At 37.8% G+C, this 20,343-nt stretch overlaps 1 protein-coding gene across 2 annotated transcripts; it reads left to right on the forward strand.

The window, feature by feature from the left end:
* Window positions 1-6,376: 6,376 nt before the first annotated feature.
* On the forward strand, window positions 6,377-18,104 carry COPS8 (COP9 signalosome subunit 8). 2 transcript variants are annotated; one of them, XM_077155538.1, is made up of 8 exons: window positions 6,377-6,545; window positions 8,063-8,133; window positions 9,380-9,428; window positions 10,891-11,023; window positions 13,155-13,262; window positions 14,846-14,908; window positions 15,914-15,961; window positions 16,707-18,104. In XM_077155538.1, the coding sequence occupies exons 1-8, from the start codon at window positions 6,468-6,470 to the stop codon at window positions 16,784-16,786; spliced, it is 630 nt and encodes a 209-aa protein (XP_077011653.1). In that variant the 5' UTR covers window positions 6,377-6,467; the 3' UTR covers window positions 16,787-18,104. The 2 variants fall into 2 exon arrangements, with proteins under 2 accessions (XP_077011653.1, XP_077011654.1); XM_077155539.1 differs by lacking the exon at window positions 6,377-6,545 and adding an exon at window positions 6,620-6,802.
* The last annotated feature ends 2,239 nt before the right edge of the window (window positions 18,105-20,343 follow it).

The following is a 20,343-nucleotide window of genomic DNA, read 5'->3' on the forward strand; positions in this document are numbered from 1 at the left end:
TTCTTCCCTGCCTGCTGCCCACATCCATGCAGACACGGTGCCCCAGCCTAGCCATCCTCTTTGCCCAACCACCTTCTCTGAGTTCTAGTAGCTATTTCCTCCATGCACATTTTTAAAATCACAGCTGTACTGAGCTGTAATTCACATGCCAGAAAAAGTTTTAATTTTGATGAAATCCAACTCTCATTCTTGGACTTTTGGTATCATTTCTAAGAAACCACTGTCTCAGCCCAGGTCATAAAGAGTTACCTTTAGGTTTTCTTCTAACATTTTTATGGTTTAATCTCTTACATTTAGATCTTTGACCCATTATGAGTTAATTTTTCTATAGTGTGTGAAATAGAGTTCCAACTTCATTCTTTTACATGTGGATATTCAGTTGTCTCAGCACGATTTGCTGAAAAGACTATTCTTTCCTTACTGAATTGTCTTGGCACCCTGGTTGAAAATCAATTGACTGTAAATGCAAGGGTTTATTTCTGGACTCACGATTCTATTCCATTGATCTATATGTCTATCCTTATTATCCATTGACCTATATATCTATCTTGTCTTGAAAACTGTAGCTTTGTAGTGAGTTTTGATGAAAGGAAACGTGAGTCTTCTAACTTAGTTCTTTTTTTACAAGATTATTTGGGCTATTCAGTGTCCTTTGAATTTTTATATGAACTTTAATATCAACTTGTCAATTTCTGCAAAGAAAGCCAGCTGGGATTTTGACAGAGATTGCATTGTATCTGCACTTCAATTCGAGGAATATTGCCATCATAATACAGTCTTCTAATGTACGAATAAGGGAGGGCTTTCCATGTATTTAGGTCTTCTTTAATATCTTTCAACAATGTTTTGTAGTTTTCAGAGTATAAGTTTCGCCCTCTTTTGTTATATTCCTAAGTCTTTTATTCTTTTTAACACTTCTTTTGAGATAATATTCACATTCCATAGACTTTACCAATTTAAAGTGTAAAACGATGATTTTTAGTTCACAAATATACGCAACCTTCACCACAGTGAATTTTAGAATATTTTCATCACTACGAAGAGAAATCGCAAATTCCTGTCACCCCACTATTATCCCATCCCTCTGAGCCCTATGCAATGAGTAATCTACTTCCTGTCTCTATAGATTTACCTATTCTGGACATTTCATGTAAAAGGAATCATACAATAGAGTGCTCTTTTGTGACTGGCTTCTTTCATTTAGCAATGTTTCCAGGGTTCACCTATGTCTAGCATGTATCAGTATTTCATTCCTTTTTATGGTCAAATTATACTCTAATGGATTGCCCCCATTCTCTTTATCCATTTATCAGGTGATGGGTATTTGAGTTGTTTACACCTTTGGCTATTGTGGCTAGTGCGCCTACAAATATTTGTTTACAAGTTTTTGTTTGAACCCAAGTTTTCATTTCTTTGAGGTATGTAGCTAGGAATGGAATTGCTGGGTCATATGGTAATTCTACGTTTAACTTCTTGAGGAATTACCAAACTATTTTCCACAGCGGCTGCACCAATTTACATTCTCACCAATTTCTCACATCCTTACCAACACCTGTTGTTTTCATTTTTGTAATTAATGTTACAGTCATTCCAGTAGTTGTGAAATGGCATCTTATGGTTTTGATTTGTATTTCCCTAATAACTAATTATGTTGAACACGTTTTCATGTGCTTGTTGGCAATGTGTATATTTTATTTGTTAAAATGTCTATGCAAGTGATTTGCCCATTTTTTAAACTGGGTTATTTGTTTTGTTATTATCGTTGTTGTAATCTGTTGCACATATCTGGATACCAGACCCTCATCAGCTATAGTGTGCAAATATTTTCTCCCATTCCATGATTTGTCTTTTCACTTTCTCCATAATGTCCTCTGATTTTAAAAAAAAAAAGCTTTTAATTTTAATGAAGTCAAATTTATCTTTTGTTGCTGGTGCTTTTGGTGTCAGATTCTGAGTTCATGAAAATTCACCCCCATGTATTCTTTATTAAATGTTTTAGCTCTTATGTTTAGGACTTTATGAGGCAAGGATCCAATTTCATTCTTTTGATGTCGCTATTCAGTTGTCTTACTACTATTTGTTGAAAAGACTACTATTTTCCCACTGAATGGTCTTGGAACACCTGTTGAAAATCAATTGACCAATTGACCATGTGCACATAGATTTATTTCTGGACAACCAGTTCTATTCCTTTGGTCTATCTTTATGCCAGATCCCCACTTTTTTGATTACCATTGCTTTGCAGTATGTTTTGAAATTGGGAAGTTATGCGTCCTCCTGCTTTGTTCTTATTTTTCAATATTATTTGGCTATTCTGAGTCCCTTAAAACTCCGTATGAATTTTTAAATTAGCTGGCCAATTTCTACAAAGAAGTGGCTGCGATTCTGATAGGGAGTACATTGGACCCATAGATCAATTGGGGAAGTATTGCCATCTTAAGAATATTAAGTTTTCCAATCAATAAATGGGAGATGTTTCCCCATTCATTAAGAGTGCCCTAAGTTTCTGTTAACAATGCTTTTTAGTTTTCAGAGTATAAAATTTTCACTTCTTCTATGAACTTTATTCCTATGCATCTTATTCTTTTTATGCTATTTATAATTAGAATTGTTTTCTTAATTTCATTTTTGGATATTTAATCACTATCATATATACATACAATTGATGTTTGAATATTATCTTGTATTCTGCAACTTTCCTTAACTCATTTAGTTGTTTCAGTATTTTTAATGGAGTAATTGGGAATTTCTATGTAGAAGATCATGTCATCTGCAAATAAAAATATTTTTACTTCTTACTTCCCAGTTGCGTATCTTTTATTTATTTTCCTTTCTTGCCAGTACAATATTAAATAGAAGTGTAGAAAGTGGAAATTTCTTGTTCCTGATCTTAGAAGGAAAGCATTTAGTCTTTCACCAGTAAGTGTGATATGGTTGTGTTGTTTTCACTGATGTCTTTATCTGGCTGAGGAAGGTCCCATCGGTTCCTAGTTTACTGCGAGCTTTTATCATGAAAGTGTGTTGTATTTTGGCAGATATCTTTTCATGTTTTTTGATATTAACTTTTGTATTTTATTCTATTTATATGGTACATATATTCATTGCTTTGTGGATTTTAAACCCACTTTGTATTCCTGGGATAAATCCCACTTGATTATGGTGAATAAACCCTTTTATATAGTGCTGGATTCAGTTTGCTAGTTATTTGTGGAGAAGATTTGCATCTCTACTCATAAAGTTTTATTTTCTTGTGATGACTTTGTCTGGTTTTGGTATTACGGTATTACGTGCCTCATAGAATAAGTTGGGAAGTGCTCCCTCCTTTTCTATGTTTTGCAAGAATTTTTTAAGAATTAGTATTAATTCTTCTAATATTTCATAGAATTCATAACAAAAGTCATCTGGGCCTGGTCTCTTTCTTGTGGCTAATTTTTAAAATTACTATTTCAACTCTTTTACTTCTTTACTTGTAATAGATGTATTCAGATTTTCTCCTTCTTGTTGAATAAGTTTAAATAGTATCATTCTAAGAATTTGTTCATCTTAGTTATTTAATTTTTGGTATATCATTGTATACGGTATTCACTTATAACCTGTTTTATTTCTGTAAGCTCAGGAGTGATGCCCCCTCCCTTATTCCTGATCTTGGCAATTTGAGTATTCTCTCTCTTTTTTTTTTCTTGGTCAGTCTGGCGTAAGGTTTGCCAATTTTGATGATTATTTGAAAGATACAACTTTTGGGTCTTGTTTCTTTAAGGGTTTTTGTTTGCTTTTCTTTTCCCAATGACTTAAAATGGAAGATAAAGTTACTGATTTAAGATTATTCTTCTTTTTGAATGTAGATGCTTACAGCTACAAATTTCCCTCTCCATACTGACTTAGCTGCATCCCATAGGTTTTTATGTATCATGCCTTCACTTGAATTCATCTGAAAGTATTTTCTAATTTTCCTGTGATTTCTTTGACATATTATTTAGTAGTAATTAGTGTTGTTTGATTTCCACATATATGTGACTTTCCAAAATTTATTTGTTATTGATTTCCAATTTCACTCCATTTTTATTAGAGAATATACTTTGTAAGATTTAAATCACTTTAAATTCGTTGAGACTTATTTTACAGTCTAGTATATAGTCTAATCTGGAGAATGGTCCACGTGCAGTTGAGAAGAATTCGAGTCCTGTTGTTGTCGGATGGAGTGTTCTATAGATAAATGTTAGGTCTAATTTGTTTATAGTTTTGTGCACATCTCCTATTTCCTTCTACCTAGTTGATATAGCCATTATGGAAAGTGGCAACATTGAAGCCTTGAACTACTATTGTTGAATTGTTTATTCCTCCCTTCTATTTTGCCAGTTTTTGCTGCATGTATTTCAGAGTTCTGTCATTAGGTGCACGTATGTTTTTAATTGTTATATCCTTCTGTTGGATTGGCCCTTTTATAATTTACAAAATCCCTCTTTATTTCTATTAACATTTTTTATTAATATTATTAGCCACTCCAGTTTCTTATGGTTGCCATTCGTGCATCTTACTTTTGATCTATTTATATTGTTTTATCTAAAGTGTGTCTCCTGTAGAAAGTATATAGTTAGCTATTGTTTCTTTATCCAGTCTGAAAATTTCTGTCTTTTGACTAGATTGTTCAATCTATGCTCATTTAAAACTATTACTGATATAGTTGGATTTGCACCTGACATTTTTTCTGTATTCATGTCTTCTTTTTCCCTCGATTCTTCTTTCACTGCTTTCTTTTCCTTTAAGTGACTATTTTCTAGTGTAACACCTTAATTCCTTTTATGATTTTTGCGTTGCTTTTGATCCATTTTCTTAGTGTCTGTCCCAGCATTTACCAAATTCATCTTAATTTGTTAGAATCTACTTCAGATTTATACTGCGTTAGTTCCAATGAAACACAGAAACTTTATCCCTATGTGGCTTTATTCCCTCTGCTTGGGTTTGCCAGTGCTGCTACGACACCACAAAATGTGTCGGCTCAACAACAGGGATTTATTGGCTCCTAGTTTGGAAGACAGAAATCTAACATGATGGTATCGGCAGGACTTGCTTCTTCCCACAGCTTGTAGCATTCGGGCAATCCCCTGCCACATGGCGATGTCTCTCTTTCTGTCTCTTGCTCTTGAGTCTGCCTCTCTGACTTTCACTGATTTTTGGTTCTACACCCATGTCCAGTAACCTTTACTTACTAGGATTTCAGCTATATTAATTCAAGCCTGCCATCACTCAGTTTGGGTATACCCTAACTCATCATAACGTCTTCAGCGGTCCTATTACAAACGGGCTCATGCCCCAAAGCACGGGTTATGTCGCGAACTTGTCTTTCGTGGGGCACCTGATTCTATCCCCAACACTCGTCTCCCTCTTCATGCTAGTATTGGTATACATACCACACAAACATTTCCACATGAAGACATTCAGTGTGCAAAAACAATCTATGACACCTGTCACCTAAAATGTTTGAATAATTCTATCTTTGAACCTGTGTTTTGTAAATTGGGTCCAACGGGACAATATGCAAATAAATGCATACATGAAATAGTATTTGCTAACAGGTACTATGCAGAAAAGGAGGCCAGCGTCGAGAGCAAGTCAAAAGGGGGCTGTCATCCTTGTAAGCAGCGGCAAGTACTTTGGATTTTAGGGTTTCGAACCGAGGAGTAACAAGATATGGTAAACGTTTTTGAAAAATCACTCAGGTTGTTTAACAAGGAATAGACTGGAGAGGCAGGAGCGAGGCCGGCCTATTGCAGCGGCCCAGGCAGAGAAGCTTCCGATTCTGGACGGATCCTCAAGACAGCGCAGCCAGGACTTGCCGAGGGCGTGGAAGGGGGGCGTGCGGGACGGGGAATGCTGCGGAAAACGCAGGTTTGGGGGAAAGTTACAAACACTGGATTTTGAACCCTTGCGTTCGCGACGCCTATTGGGCCCCCGGGCGGCGACCTCAAGCAGGCGGCAGCACGTCCGGGGCCGGCGCTGGACCACCTCCCGGGCACCGACGCGCGCGGGGCCTTGCGCAGAGGGACAGCGCGGGCTCGTCCACACCCGCGCGGCCGCGCAGGCGTCACCGCCTTCGGTCTACGCGTGAAGATTCAAAAGAAGCGCCTCACTGTGCCTCCAGAGCAACCTCCGATGCGGGTTTAGTGTCGGCGTTATCTGTCTTCCTCCGCACAGGGCCGCTTCCCAGCAGTCCGCGCGCGCGGACAGAGCTGCCCCGCTGGCCGGTTCGGCGGCGGACTCCGCGCGGGGCCAGGCAGGTCCTCCAGACCACCGAGACGGCCGGCCAGAGCGGCGGCAACCCTTCGCGGCCGGGGCGACGTCTGACGAAACTGCGACGCGCCTGCTGCGGACGGCGCCGGCGTCCTTGGACGTCATCGCGGGCGCGACGCCCCTCGGGACAGTCTGGGGTCTGGGTTTCGGAAGGGGTGGCGGTGGCACCGGTGGGGAAGATGCCAGTGGCGGTGATGGCGGAAGGGGGCTTCAGTTTCAAGAAGTTGCTGGATCAGTGCGAGAATCAGGAGCTCGAGGTAGCGATTCGCGTCGGACTGGGGGAAGCCGTGGAGTCGCCCCGGGCCGGGAGCGGCGCTGGTCTCCAGGGTAACAGGGCCTGCGGCGGGCTGGGCGCCGGAGCTGGGCGTGTGGAGCCCGGGCCCCCGAGCCACCCGAGTTCCTTTCCAAGGGTAGCGCGGCGTGGACGCTAGGTCCCTGTCCCACCCTCTCCCTGCCGACCGCTCTCAGAAACTCTCTCCACCTGTCAGGGCCTTGGCCCTCCGCCGTCCGGCAGGTGGCTTTTTTGTTTTAGGCTTGTAAACTGACATTTTCCCCGACGCCACTTTGCTTGCTTGCCCATCCTCAGTGAAACAACGAGCATTAAATTTGACTGGTGGGGTGTACTTTGAATATTTTCGGTTTGCGTCCAAATTAGCTAAGTTAAATACGGTTTGGGCCTACATCAATTTATTTGTACACAGATAAAATGTTTTAGTTGTCTCTGTTGTCAGTTGTTGTTTGTTTTTCCCGGTCTGTAATGTGCACCCATTTGTGAATCCATTAGGAGCTGTACTTTTAGAAATGCGTTCCATGTGATTTTGTGCTTTCCAAAGTGTGGGTTAGTGTTTCTTAATTAACTCTTTTTTGTTGTTGTTGTTTTTACCTATTTGTCTTCAGCTGTTAGCTCTAATAACGAATGCATCTTTGCTCCTACCATCCACCAGTATGCTTCTCATTCTGTTTAGACTAGATAGTTTTTTTTTCTTTCCTTCTTCGTGTCTAGAGGGAGGGGGAATGAGGATTTTATTTAAGACAGTTGTGCAGGCGCGCGTGCACGCACACACTTACACATACACAAACCAGGAAAGATGTGACCACTGCAGCCTTTTCTTAACTCAGAAAGTCCTTCTTAATCTCATAATATCAAGTAGGTCTGTAGTTTTGTATGTAAGAAGACAGATGTAAGTTATATTGTGCAGCTATTAAAGCTTATTTTTTAAAGATTTTCTTAGAAGCGTGCTTAAAACATTTAAAAATTGGTATAAAAAGATGATTAAAGAAGACATTAATCAGAGGTAGCATCTCACTACTAGTAGGCAATTAACAGCTGTTTTCTGGATTAATTAAAATTGAATGGGGAGAAAAGTCTTTGTAACTCAGTTGCAATGTTTTTCTGTCCCTTGCTGTTTACTTAGCTATTCAGTGTATTTGATATCATGGGCAGAACCGTAATGCTTTAGGACTCTATTGAAAATGTTTGTTTTTTATAATAGTAAGATTCCTTAAATGAGTATTTGAGAATTGGGAAAGCAGCACTATTTAGTAACTGTATGTGTAAAGTATAAAGTAACTGAGGCCCGGGGAAGATAAATCATAGTTGATGGCAGATCTAAACTTAATATTCAGGTTTTCAACTTTTCTAAGGTGATTTTACATACATGATAGTAAGTGCTATAATAAAATCAGCTTACTTTTTATATTAATGTTAATAAAGTATTATTCTATAAGTGTATAAAAATAAATAAAAATTTTCTGTTTCACTTTTGGTCTTTAGGCTCCTGGAGGTATTGCTACACCCCCAGTGTACGGTCAGCTTCTAGCTCTCTATTTGCTCCATAATGACATGTAAGTACTTTTTACCTAAAGCTAAGAGCAGCAGTTTCCTCAGAGTTATACAGAAATTGTTCTTGCGTTGAAGTAGCACCACTAAGTCAGACCTCATGTACCTTTTTCATATTGAATGGTAACTTAATGAATTATGATTAGACTGAGTTATTTTTAATTAGTTTTTTTACATATACCCTCTAAAAACATTTCAGTTTGACAGTAAATTTTGTTACACATTTACTTCAATTGACCTTTTTTTTTTTGCCTTTGTTTTCTTATTTCTAACTTTCTTATGACCTCTGTTGACTTCACATGTAATCAGTAATCCTAGAGAAGGTGTAAGGAGAGATTGTTTGAGAAAGCTAAGAGTAGTGAATGAATGAAGAATGAGGTTTCTTAAAAGTCCTTTGTTTTTAATTATTCCTAATGTTCATTAGAAAAAAGTCAGAAAGCACAACTGTACAGGAGGATAGGAGTCTCTTACAGTTTTACAACCCATAGATGATTACTGATGACATTTGCTTTAAATTCCTCCAAACCTTTTTCTTTTCCTATCTTTTTACATACTAAATTGAAATGTGTATTGCACATGTATTATGCAATTTTTTTCCCAGTTCTTGGTTTGCCACAGCTTTAGTTCCTGGCACTTTAGGGTGTTTAGCTGTAAATCTCTTACCAAGAGCCACTTCCACTAGTTTTCCCAGCTGGCTTTGCTGTTCTGGGTCCTCATTCCACTGCCCGGACCCTCTTAATGTCACTCACTGACATCCCTCTCTAACCCCGGGCCCAGGTTTAATCAGACTGGACAGCTTTGCAGAGTAAATTATCTGTTTCACATTTTATAATTCTGTCCTCTTGTGTTGTTCAAGTTTACAAACCCTTAAAAACCCTGCCTTTAATTCCTCTGGTAGGAGGGATTATAGCAAGGAGAAAAGCATTGTATAACATAAGTTTGGTTATTTTTATGCCTGAATTAATTTGGGCAATTCTTGTTTTAGTCTTTGTGTTTTTAGTGTACCGTAGCCATAAGTTAGTACCTGGATCATTAATAAAAATTCACTAAAAATGGTAAAATGTTAACTTTTGATGAAAGTATTTTTTGTCTCCTTATGTGGAGACGTGTATATAAAATAAATTCCACTCTGTATAATACAGAGTGTTTTAAGTATACTTCTGTGTTTTCATATCGAAACAAAATTTAAACATTTATTAAGATGACTGTTTTTGTAATTGATTATTCTTTTTATGGGGGGGTGTAAATTAGGAATAATGCAAGATATCTTTGGAAAAGGATACCACCTGCTATAAAATCTGTAAGTATCCTTTTGCTCTATTTGTCTGTTTATAGTAACAGCATTCATTGTTCATGGCATCAGGGCTATACATAAATGACTGCCTCCTAAAGTTTCTGTTTTCTTTCCTATGTGGTTTATAGAAATACTCATTTCTAGTAATAATAGTCAATACTAGCAATAATACTAGTATTAAATTTTAAGAGTAGGTCTTTAAGTTCCTCTGTTCAAGCATTTTCATTTCCTTTGAATGGTACAGGAATCTGTGCCCAGCTCCTACTGTGATCAAACTTCTTGAGATACTTCTTTTAAGAGTAGCTCTACCAGTTATATCAACTACTGAGTCAGTTTTTCTTTTTTTTTTTTTTTTTTTTTCTTTTTTTTTTTTTTTTTAAAGAGAGAGGGAGGAAGGGAAGGAAAGACAGAGAGAAGGAAGGAAGGATGGAAGGAAGGAAGGGAGGAAGAAAGGGAAACATCTTTAAACATTTTCTTGTTTTATTGTATTTTGTTTGTTCGTTTGTTTTTTACATGGGCTGGGGCCGGGAATCGAACCGAGGTCCTCCGGCATGGCAGGCAAGCACTTTGCCCGCTGAGCCACCGCGGCCCGCCTCAGTTTTTCTTTTTAAACAAAATTATGCTGTTTCTATAGTGGTACTTATTTTAAAATTGGCATTGTTTACAAGCACTTTGTAAAAATGATGAAGTAACTGGTACAGTTAAGATTATTTTAGCTGATAAGGATCTTAGATTTCTTTCTTTGGATGAGTGGGTAGATTAAATAACCTCTTTAAAGTATCTTCCAAACTGGAGTGAAGTACATTTTTAAGTTCAAGTAAGTCCAGCATAAGTGTGAAGTGAAGTTTTACAAATTCTCACAAAAATTCACCTAAAGTCTTTTGTTCATTGTTGATATTCAACAGCAGATCAGATTAGTATTTTTACTGTCTTTTCACAGACATTCTGTTAAATAAGATTGGACTCTTCATTAAACTGCTTTGGCTTAAGTAAAGAGCTGTAAATTATGTGTAGAGTTTCAAAATATATCAGTAAGAGAGGTTATAGTATATGACATCTTTGATTTATAGTACGTGTTCACAATTTTGCTTTAACTTACTTTTCTCAAGTGATGTGTGGGTGAGGGTATGAAATAGAAATAAAATATCTTAAAAAAAAAAGTTGTGTTTAAGAAAAGTAATTCCCAGATCTGAGATAATTTTGGACTTCTTTCTCATGTCTTAATCTGCTGTTGTAATAAAAATATTTCAAAAATGCAAGTAAATTTTACATTACTGTCCACCACAGTTGAAAACTCTTTTGTTAGTGATTTGGCTGAACGAGTAATTCACCTATTAAAATAATTGTTGAGTTTCATTTTTAGTGATACAACTAACAAGTTTTATGTCGTTTCTGGAATTATGTTTCAAAATATGGTTGCTCGTAACTCTCAGAGTGAATACCCTCAAAGGAGTGACATTTATTGCAGGCCAATTCTGAACTTGGTGGAATTTGGTCAGTAGGACAGAGAATCTGGCAGAGAGACTTCCCTGGGATCTATACGACCATCAACGCCCACCAGTGGTCCGAGACCGTCCAGCCGATCATGGAGGCTCTGCGAGGTAGTGTTCCTTGTGGTTAGGAAGTAAGTTAGCCTGGACTCTTCCCCAGGGGCGGCCGTGTGGAAGTCAGTGGTGTGTTTAAAGGTAGATATTGACTGCTAGGTGACTAGGGCGGTTTGGGGAATTCTCTCTTAGATTTGGTATAATCTTGCTGCTTTATTTCACATTCCTTAATATTAAATTGCCAGTTAGGGGCCTTATTATTTCTTAATTTAATTGTAGATTGAACTTGCTCTTGTCATAAAAGTTGGTTTTGCTGCTAAAATGAAATCTTCTAGTACTCATAAGTTCAAGGTGTTGATTGGTTAAGATTTTTCAAGTCCATATATTTGCAAACAAGAACTGTGCTTTAGACTTTGCAGACCGCAGCCTTTGTGGATGCCGTATCCAACTTCTGGATTTTATAACTAATCACTTCAGTATGTAGATACTTAATTATTTCTTAAATTGCTTTGAAAGATAAAAAACCTGTGCAACATAGTGCTGACCCCACAGCAGAAACCTTTCCTCCGCCTTGCTCTTCACCCCCAACATTTACTTCAGGTCTTCCTGGCTCATTATTTGTCCCTCTTCTGTAAATTCATATACTAATCTCTTTTATCTTGTTCTAATTTTTATCTACGTTCTGTAGTTACTTCCTCCCTGCGCTTTAGGCCTTGCTGCTTTAGGAGAGTCCGTGAGCAGGTCATTTGCTGAGAGATTGGTAGTAAGGAGGAAATTCTTAGTAAGAATTGGTAGTAGGAAGGAGATATAAACAGTGGCTTCATGAAAGCTGGCTCAGTAAGAAATGAAAGTGACTATTGGGGGTTGTAAGGAATAGGAGAGCTAGCCTCATCTGGGGGTGTGGTCCCCGCTCTGGCCCCGGTTAGCCCCTTGGCAGGCGTATGCGCCACATGTGCTGGGAGATGCTGTGCTTGGCATTTTGGATATTACATACATGAAAGATGTCCCTTCCTGTGACAAGGTTGGGATATAATTGAGATAATAAAGAGACCACTGTGTGCTCTAGGTGGTTAAAGGTTCCTTGTTAAATAAGTGTGTAAATATACATGCTGTGAATTTAGGGAAGGGCAGGGATTGCAGTGCTGTAGGAAGTTTATAAACAGACCTAGGGGCTTCAGGCCAGGAAAAGCATAAACCAAAAGCAGAGAGAGAAGACTTGAGGCTGAGAGCTGGTGGTTGGGCAAATTTGGAGCAGAAGGTATCAGAGGGTGTCAGTGTGCTTGCTGGGGAGTATCTCCAGAATGGTGGGGGGATTTTCAGTTTGTCACTTGCAAGTTATTTTATCCATATACACTTGCCTTTCAAATGCAGAAGGGAAAAGTTCCTGAGCAGGTTGAGAACTAGGCTGAGGAGCGCATGAGAGCACTGACAGGAAGAGAGATTTACTAGGTTCAACTTCTTACCAAATATTATTTCTAGGGAAGAGTTTTTGTTGCTAACATAATCTAGCAACCCTTTCCTATTGAGATTCAGTTACTCAGAATTTGAATTTAGGATTCCAAGAAGGCAAGAATTGAGTGCAGACTTGAGCTATAGGAAGTGTACTCTTTTAATGGGTTGGTTCTACAACTTTCAGGTGTGATCCTATACCTTCTTCTGAGAAAGGACAGTTAATTCTGCACATAGGTGTTTGCTGCTTCCATTCATTCCAGTGATTGTAAATGAATATGTGAGTTGATGTATTGAAATATATTTAGTTACACGTTTCCGTTTTATGTTCATCAAAAATTAGGCTTATAAATTATGTGATGTGGTTGACATAAGTTAAAGTGTTAAGTTCCTCAAAGAAATAAAAACTTTATATCCCAAGTGCATAAATATATTTAAATGCAATTTTCTTAGACTTTGGGACTTGTCTTTATCTGTTTCCCATCTTTGTTATTTCAGCTGCCATCTGAGAGAGATTTTTGGTCTGAGAAGAAATGTTGAGAAATGTATTCATTTATCTAGTGTACTTGAGTATCTCCTACATGCCAGGATATATATCTGTATCTGAGCACAGAAATCTTTAGATTGATCTGCTTGCATTTATGAAAATTAGACAAGTAAAATAGGGTAATTTAATTATGTGTTTTAAAATGTCTGCTCCTTTGGTTCACTGTTGGCCAACCCTCCAATCCCTCATTAGACGCAACAAGGAGACGAGCCTTCACCCTGGTTTCTCAAGCCTACACCTCCATAATCGCCGAGGACTTTGCAGCCTTTGTTGGGCTTCCTGTAGAAGAGGCTGTGAAAGGTATTTTTGGCTCACTCTTTACTTAAAAGAAAAAAAGAAAATTAGTCGTATGAATTTTATATATATATATATATATATATATATCCATGATTCCTCACATGTAACGGTTGGAATCATATATGCTTTGGGAATTCAGGTTTTGTCTGTTTTTTAGAAAGTTTACATGAAATTTATATTACACCACACCCCCAGGGTCTTGGCATCAGGCGTCCTGTAATGTGCATTCGCAGTCCTGCAGCAAAATGTGTGACTTCATTATAAAATTTTTTGGTTTGTAGAAGTCTTTGGATTCTGACCTGTGAATGAGAGATTTTTTTTTTTTGGCCAAAGGTAGGCACCAATTAAAGGTATCTCAGAATAAATGTTTTGCAAATGAATATTTTGCACTTTTGTGAAATTAAAGATTTGGCTATATCTCTGAGGTGTACCCTCATTGCAGATGATTATTCTAGATCTTTCCTTGATGCAGTCACATTAATGTTGCACGTATTCGTCTCTTCCTGTGGCTTCCATGGCCTATCCCTTGAATATTTTTTCTACTTTTATCCCTGAGACCTTTGACCAGGCACCCATACTCTCTTAGATGGTAGTGAGTCCTTCAAGTTGATGCTCAGGAAAGAAAAATCAGAACTTGTTTACTAATATGGGAAAGCAAAGGAAGTGGTAAGAAGAGTGTGATTGCAAGAAAAGAGCAAGGAAAAGAGGGATGGAATAAAGCATTTAATTGTTGTTCCACGTCTAAACCCCAGATTATAGTATAGTTCTTACAAGTGGTGGAAAGTATAAAATGCAAGAAAATAAACGATGTTCGCATTATTTGCTTTTAAATAGCATGTCATGTGGGTAGCTTTATATTCATAATTCTGAGCTTGAACTTTGTAATTTGTTTAAATTATTTATTTTCCTCTGAAAATCAAATATATATATATAAATATATTTTAATTTTTTATGAGATCAAGTTTTCATTCATTTCAGTGCTCAATGCTTAATTCATGTCAAAGCCCATAGTCTTAACTCACTGCCTCTGCCCTCAGCCCCCTGTGGCCTCTGCTAGTCCTGTGACCAAGGCCAAATCGCTTGAATTCCCTGACTCCATTTTCCATACCTGTTAAGTGATGTGACAGTTGCATCAAATGATCCATATAAAAGCACCTAGCACAGTACTGGCCAGTAAACAGTCTGTATCTTTAAGCTGTTTTTTTTTTTATCATGATCATCTAAGTTATTACTGATACAGTCATTAATTATCATTACATGTTACCATATAAATTCCCTGTAGTGTTTTAATAAGATTAGGTCAGTACCATAATATATACTTTAGAAAACTAATCATCTGTTAGTGGTTATGCCAGCCTAATAGAGTAAAATGAATCTTTGATCTGCATTCCAGAAATATTTCAAAAATAAGTTTAAAAAAGAATGCTGCCATTTTGAATTTAGTAAAACACAGTTTAAAAGAAATGGGTTAAATAATGTCAGGTATCCCATATAAATAATATCATTGATAGATTCTAATCTTGTTAAATGAACTGTGGTTTTTTGTTTGTTTTTTCATTTGTATACTAAAATATACACATTTTTAGGTATTTTAGAACAAGGATGGCAAGCTGACTCCACTACAAGAATGGTTATGCCCAAAAAACCAGGTAGGTGGCACTGTTCGTCCATCTGTTGTTTATTGAACACTTGTAAGACTGCTTCAGTTTTTCAGGCATTCAATTTGAATAGTTTGATATAAAATTCTGCTATACACATATTATAAATAACTCATATTTATATATAAATAATATAGTTTTTTAATATAAAATGTTTAATATAGATATAGAATAATGGTTAAAAAGGATCTTAAAAGTTACCTACTTTCACCTTAATTTTTAAAAATGTATTTTCTGTGTAAAAGATATTTTATATGTGTTTGGTCATTTTTACAACTGAATTTCTACTAAATATTAATCTCCCATTCTTTTATTTCCTAAGCTATTTCTGATTATGCTTATTCAACTATTACTGTTTTAAATAGTCAGGTTTTCCTGTTCTTTCCTTACACCCGAGTCATACAGACTCTTCTGAGCAGAAATCTTCCTTGGCTTTGGCTTTCCCACGTCTCAGTTCTCTGGCCTCTCATCCAGGCCCTCAGTTACGTGGCCTGTGTTCCTTCCTGCTCTGAGCACCCCCCCCCCCCCCGCTCAGTATTGCTCTCTCCAGTTAGAGCCGCCCGCCGTCGCTCAGTTGGAGCGGGCGTGTTCCCGCTTGTTGTGGGTGCCCCTGCCCCCCCCGAGGGGGCCTTCTCTGCCACAGCTTTAGAGCCAGGCCAGAAGCCCCCTTCCGTAAGCCCATTTGCATCCACATCAACTCACATGTCCTTCCCTGCTCTGAATTCTAATTCTCCTCGACGTTGTTGAACACACAGTAAAGCATTACACAGATCTCAGTGTGCTCAGCCCTGTGAGTGGGGGGAAAGTGGTAAGACTGGGTCCCAACCAGTGTAAGAGGTAGGAAAAGACTGAAGTGATAGAAGGGGGCAGAGTTGTTATCTCTGTTCAAGAAATACAGTGGCCATAACTATGTATATTGCTTAAAAAATATGTTATATGTGGAAGTTCTTTTCAATGACTTTTCTGCAAAGTGACTTGTAAATTTTGTTTCTTTAGTTGCAGGGACCCTGGATATGTCCTTTAACAGGTTTATTCCCTTATTAGGTATGTATTTTCATATATTCATTTTAAATAGTTTATATTTCTTTTTTATAATGTATATCTATCTTTCTTCACTCTAAACTTGTTCACAACAATTGATCATTCTTATTATTGTGTTCGGTTATATGTAGTGCATCTGGTTACAAGAGTGAAACTTTGGGTTCACTCTGCAACTTGGGTTCACATCTGCAATTTATGTTAAAGCTGCAACACTCTGGCTTGGCTGCAAATATTCTTTCAGTGTTGTGTAGTGGAGCTCTTAAATAGCTTCTCACTAGCACTTTTAATTCAGAAGGGATCCCTAGGCTGACCAGTGCTTACTGAAATACTAGAGTATAAGTTTCTTAAGTATGGGGATCTTTGTATTTTTTGTGTTCATTAACAGTTTAACTCTCTTCTAGAGCAGTGCGTGGACTAGGTAGATACTTGGTAATTATTTTTTGAATTGAAGGTCATGTGGGTAGGCCCTTTCCAAGGAGAGCTGTAGCTGCCTCCCAAAGGAGATTTGGCTTGTTATAAGTGTTTTTAACCTTCACTTGGCCACCAGGCATAGCTTTACTCCCTGTTTGAGAAAACTGTACTCATGAAAGTTGGGACTTCTTTTTTTTTCAGAACCATCTAAAATTGGGCAAATCTAGAAGTTTCCTTATTGTTAAAATTAAAGGTATTGGTAGGGACAGGTGGTAGGGCCGAAGCTTCGTTGCACTGGGATGTCACTTGAACATGTGTTTCCTTCTTTATCTCGCAGAGCCTGCCCCAGTCCCACCAATCCCCAATGAACAGCAGTTAGCCAGATTGACCGATTACGTGGCTTTCCTTGAAAACTGATTTGTCATTCAGAGTTCAAGATCCACCTTCAGAATCCTTTACACCGACAAATAGAGAAATGTAAAATTTTTATTTTCAATTTATTGAATGGATTAAGCACCTCGGCATTCCTTATTGAATATGTGATAAAATTCATATATAATATAAAGTATATTATATATATTTTGTCCTTAAACATTATGCTAAATAGTTGTTGAAACAATTCTCATTTTGTAATACGCATCAGTTTGAATGGAGCCCATCAGTATTATGTGGGGAAGTTATTTTTCCTAGTGACTCATAAACATAAGCTCTCCTGTTTAATGTAGAGCAGAGATTGTCAGCTGTGTTTTCCTGCCCTCTTCCCCGCCCCCCACCCCCCAGCACACTCCCATCCGGTACCATTAGTTGATAGTTGTGTGATTCATTTGGGGTTTGAGGACTGTCCCCAAAAGGCAATATCACAATTGCTGGGATTCAGACTCACCCTCTTTAGAGAATGTGCTGTTTTTCGCCTCACTTACTGAGAATACTGAAATATAGCTGAGGAACAAAAGACCATTTCCTTTAAAAACCAATTTGTTAACTTTAGACTTTTGCTGATGCTGTGAGTGCATCCATTGCTGGCAGTGGAGGGCTTGCCATGAAAATGCAGCTTATTTAAGACGTTAACAAGAAATGTTAAGTTATAATATCTCTTTTCAGAAGAAAAGAGAAGTGTAGAGTGCATGATATTGGAAGAGAAGCTATTAAGATAAGTGATACACTTGGTACAACTCTCCTTGCAGCCTGTTGGTTGCTTGTATTTATCACTCAGTTGAAATTCTGCCTTTTAGGGAAATACTGAACAACCAGTCTTTCATTTTTTTGTGTGACAGCCCTCTGAACATTTGAACTTGTTTATTGTATCTCCAGGTTAAATACCCCCTGTTCATTTATTCTACATTTGTTCAATAAATATTTAATTGAATTCTTCAGTTCTTTCATCTGAGGTAGTTTGCAGAAATTTCAGTGTCTTGTTCTTCTTTGTGTGGACAGGCTCTAGTTTGTCATTAACTTTCTGAAAATACGAATTTTTTGCTTAAATAGAAATGACCTATATAGTCAAAAAATTGATTCATGTTTTCACTCATTTTGAATATATTTTATCACCTGACATGATTCAACATTGTTTTATGAAGAGGGCTTAGGTTTTTATTTGGACAAGCCAAGCATCCTTCCTTGGTCCTTTTGTAATAACTCTAATTCTAATATGTGACCGTTCTTTGTGTCTGAAAAGCAGTTATCGTCTCACACCTATTGCCTTTTCTCATAATAAATGTTGTTCTACTGGTCCTTATATACCTAAATTTTGAATCTTTTTTTTTTAATAACCTCTGTTCCAGTTTATTTCAGAAATTTAAGGAGCTGTTGACAGTGCTCAAACTATTGCTCTAACACTACAGTTAAAACCAGCCACACTAATGAATCTAACTCTAAGCATGTGCCACAAAGTTAGGTAAAATCTTATTAAAGAAAAAATGGACTGTAATTTCAGGGTTTAAAAAATACATATATATGGATATACCTTTTTTTTGTTTTTCCTTTTTTTTTGTATGCTGTATGGCAGAGTCACATTTCAGTATTTTTCCATGTGAGTATCCCATTATTGCAGCACCATTGTTGAATTTTTGTTTGTTTTGCTTGTTTGTTTGTTTTTTGGGGGAAATACATGGACCGGGAATTGAACCCAGGTCTTCCACATGGCAGATGAGAACTCTACCACTGAACTGCCCTTGTACCCCCTTGGAAATACCTTTTAAACTGTAATTTTACTTAACTCTGAAAGGCAAATCATGTTAGTAAACTTCCCCATTTTACAGTAGAGAAAATGGAAATTCAAGAAGTCAAGGGATCCAGAGCTGGAAAGGGATGCTGCCAGTTTTGAACTTATAGGTATTAAGTACAAATTGCACCCATGGGCCTTATTTATAAAAACAAACTGGATTTACGCAGATGATCATTAATAGGGGAATGGTTGAATAAACAGGAATAGGCAGTACAGTACTAAGCTCTGCAAGGAATGAAGATCCCTATATTCTAATATGGAGCCATCTCCCCAATATAAGTGAAAATGTAAAAATGGCACTGGTTTTTTATTCTTTTAAGGATAAGAAAGGGCTCATTGAAATATGTATAACTGTGTATTTGCATGTATTTCAAACAGAAACAATTGAAGGATTAACCAGAAATTAAAATTGGTTCTCTAGAAGAGAGGACAGTGAACTACATGGGAAAAAAAAATATTTCAAGTGACTCGCACAACATTTGATTGTATATTGTCAGGATATATACTAAGAGTAAATCATAGACTATTGAGTGAGGCTTTGGGTTAATTTAAAACCTTGATTTTATTACTAAAAGTATATTGTAAGATAAAGCAAACTAGTAATTAATTTTGTTAAAAACCAGTCTTAACTTTGATTTGGAAACCTCATTCTAGTATGATTTGTTTTTCTGTTTCTAAAAAGTACACATTTCCAGTATCTCTGCCCACTGAAAAGGCCTAGAAGCAATGACAACCCAGTAACCATGGCACCCCTGAAGCCCAGACTGGTCTATAAATTCCATTTTTGACTATCAGGAACAAGAACTTACTTGCAGAGTATCTAATTTGAGTTCTGCAGCAGGAAATGCAAACTTGAACCTAGGACATCTTGTAGCAGAAAGGAAGGAAGCGCTCAGAAACTAATAGGGTTGTTAAAAGGTAATAGACACCACCTTGAGATGGCTCCCACTGGCTGAAGATGGGACAACCTGAGCATGAAAATTTATATGCAGATAAGATAGAGAGAGTACATGCCTCAGTTCATAAGTAAACTGAAAACCATTGTTCAGGAAAGGAAGGATAAATGCTCAGTTCCACCTCCCCCTTATCAATTTTCAGGATTGTGAGTAGATACCCAGCAGTCTCCAAAGGAAACACAATTCAGGCTGTAGGTAAACAGCTTATGGTGAAAGATTCTTCTAAATTCCACTTAATAAGTGAAGATGGAATTAGAAAATCAGTATTTTCCAGCTCCTAATGAACTAAGGGACCTGGAACTAAGAATCAAGGGCTGCTGACACTGCTGGCTGAGAGATGGTGGGACTGAGCTTTACACCTATCCACTGCCCCAGCAGCCTGCCTCACTGCTCTGGCTGTTACTGGGGGAGTTAGCCCCTAGGGCACGCCTTGACCAGGTGGACTTGATAGGGTGAGTAAGCACCCCCTTCTTTGTCTTGAGCAGACATTTCTGAGGTGCATCCTGTACCTTGTTCCTGAGAACGGCTGCCCACATTAACCAGTGCTGGGTGCAGCCTTGGATTAATTTCTCCTCCTGCCTTGTTTCACTCTCCCCAGTTCTCATTCTTTGGAATCACTTCCAAGATAAACTCCGTACATGCAAGCCTTGTCTCATGATCTACTTTTGGTGGAAACAGGCCTGTTAAGTCAAAGGGATATTATATAATGCATGAGTCAGGCTCAAAGCACCTGACCACACCCAGTGTTCTTAGAGTCACTGACAGTGGAACAAGCAAGTGTGATGTGACGGCAA

Source organism: Tamandua tetradactyla, chromosome 3, assembly GCF_023851605.1.
Source record: "Tamandua tetradactyla isolate mTamTet1 chromosome 3, mTamTet1.pri, whole genome shotgun sequence".
NCBI lineage: Eukaryota > Metazoa > Chordata > Mammalia > Pilosa > Myrmecophagidae > Tamandua > Tamandua tetradactyla.

What these genes read in the sequence shown, in the direction of transcription:
- COPS8 (XM_077155538.1), top strand. Translation starts at nt 6,468, where the DNA reads ATGCCAGTGGCGGTGATGGCGGAAGGGGGCTTCAGTTTCAAGAAGTTG. An exon ending in GATCATGGAGGCTCTGCGAG is followed by an intron (nt 11,024 to 13,154) that starts GTAGTGTTCCTT and finishes ATCCCTCATTAG; the next exon opens with ACGCAACAAGGAGACGAGCC. An exon ending in TGTAGAAGAGGCTGTGAAAG is followed by an intron (nt 13,263 to 14,845) that starts GTATTTTTGGCT and finishes ACACATTTTTAG; the next exon opens with GTATTTTAGAACAAGGATGG.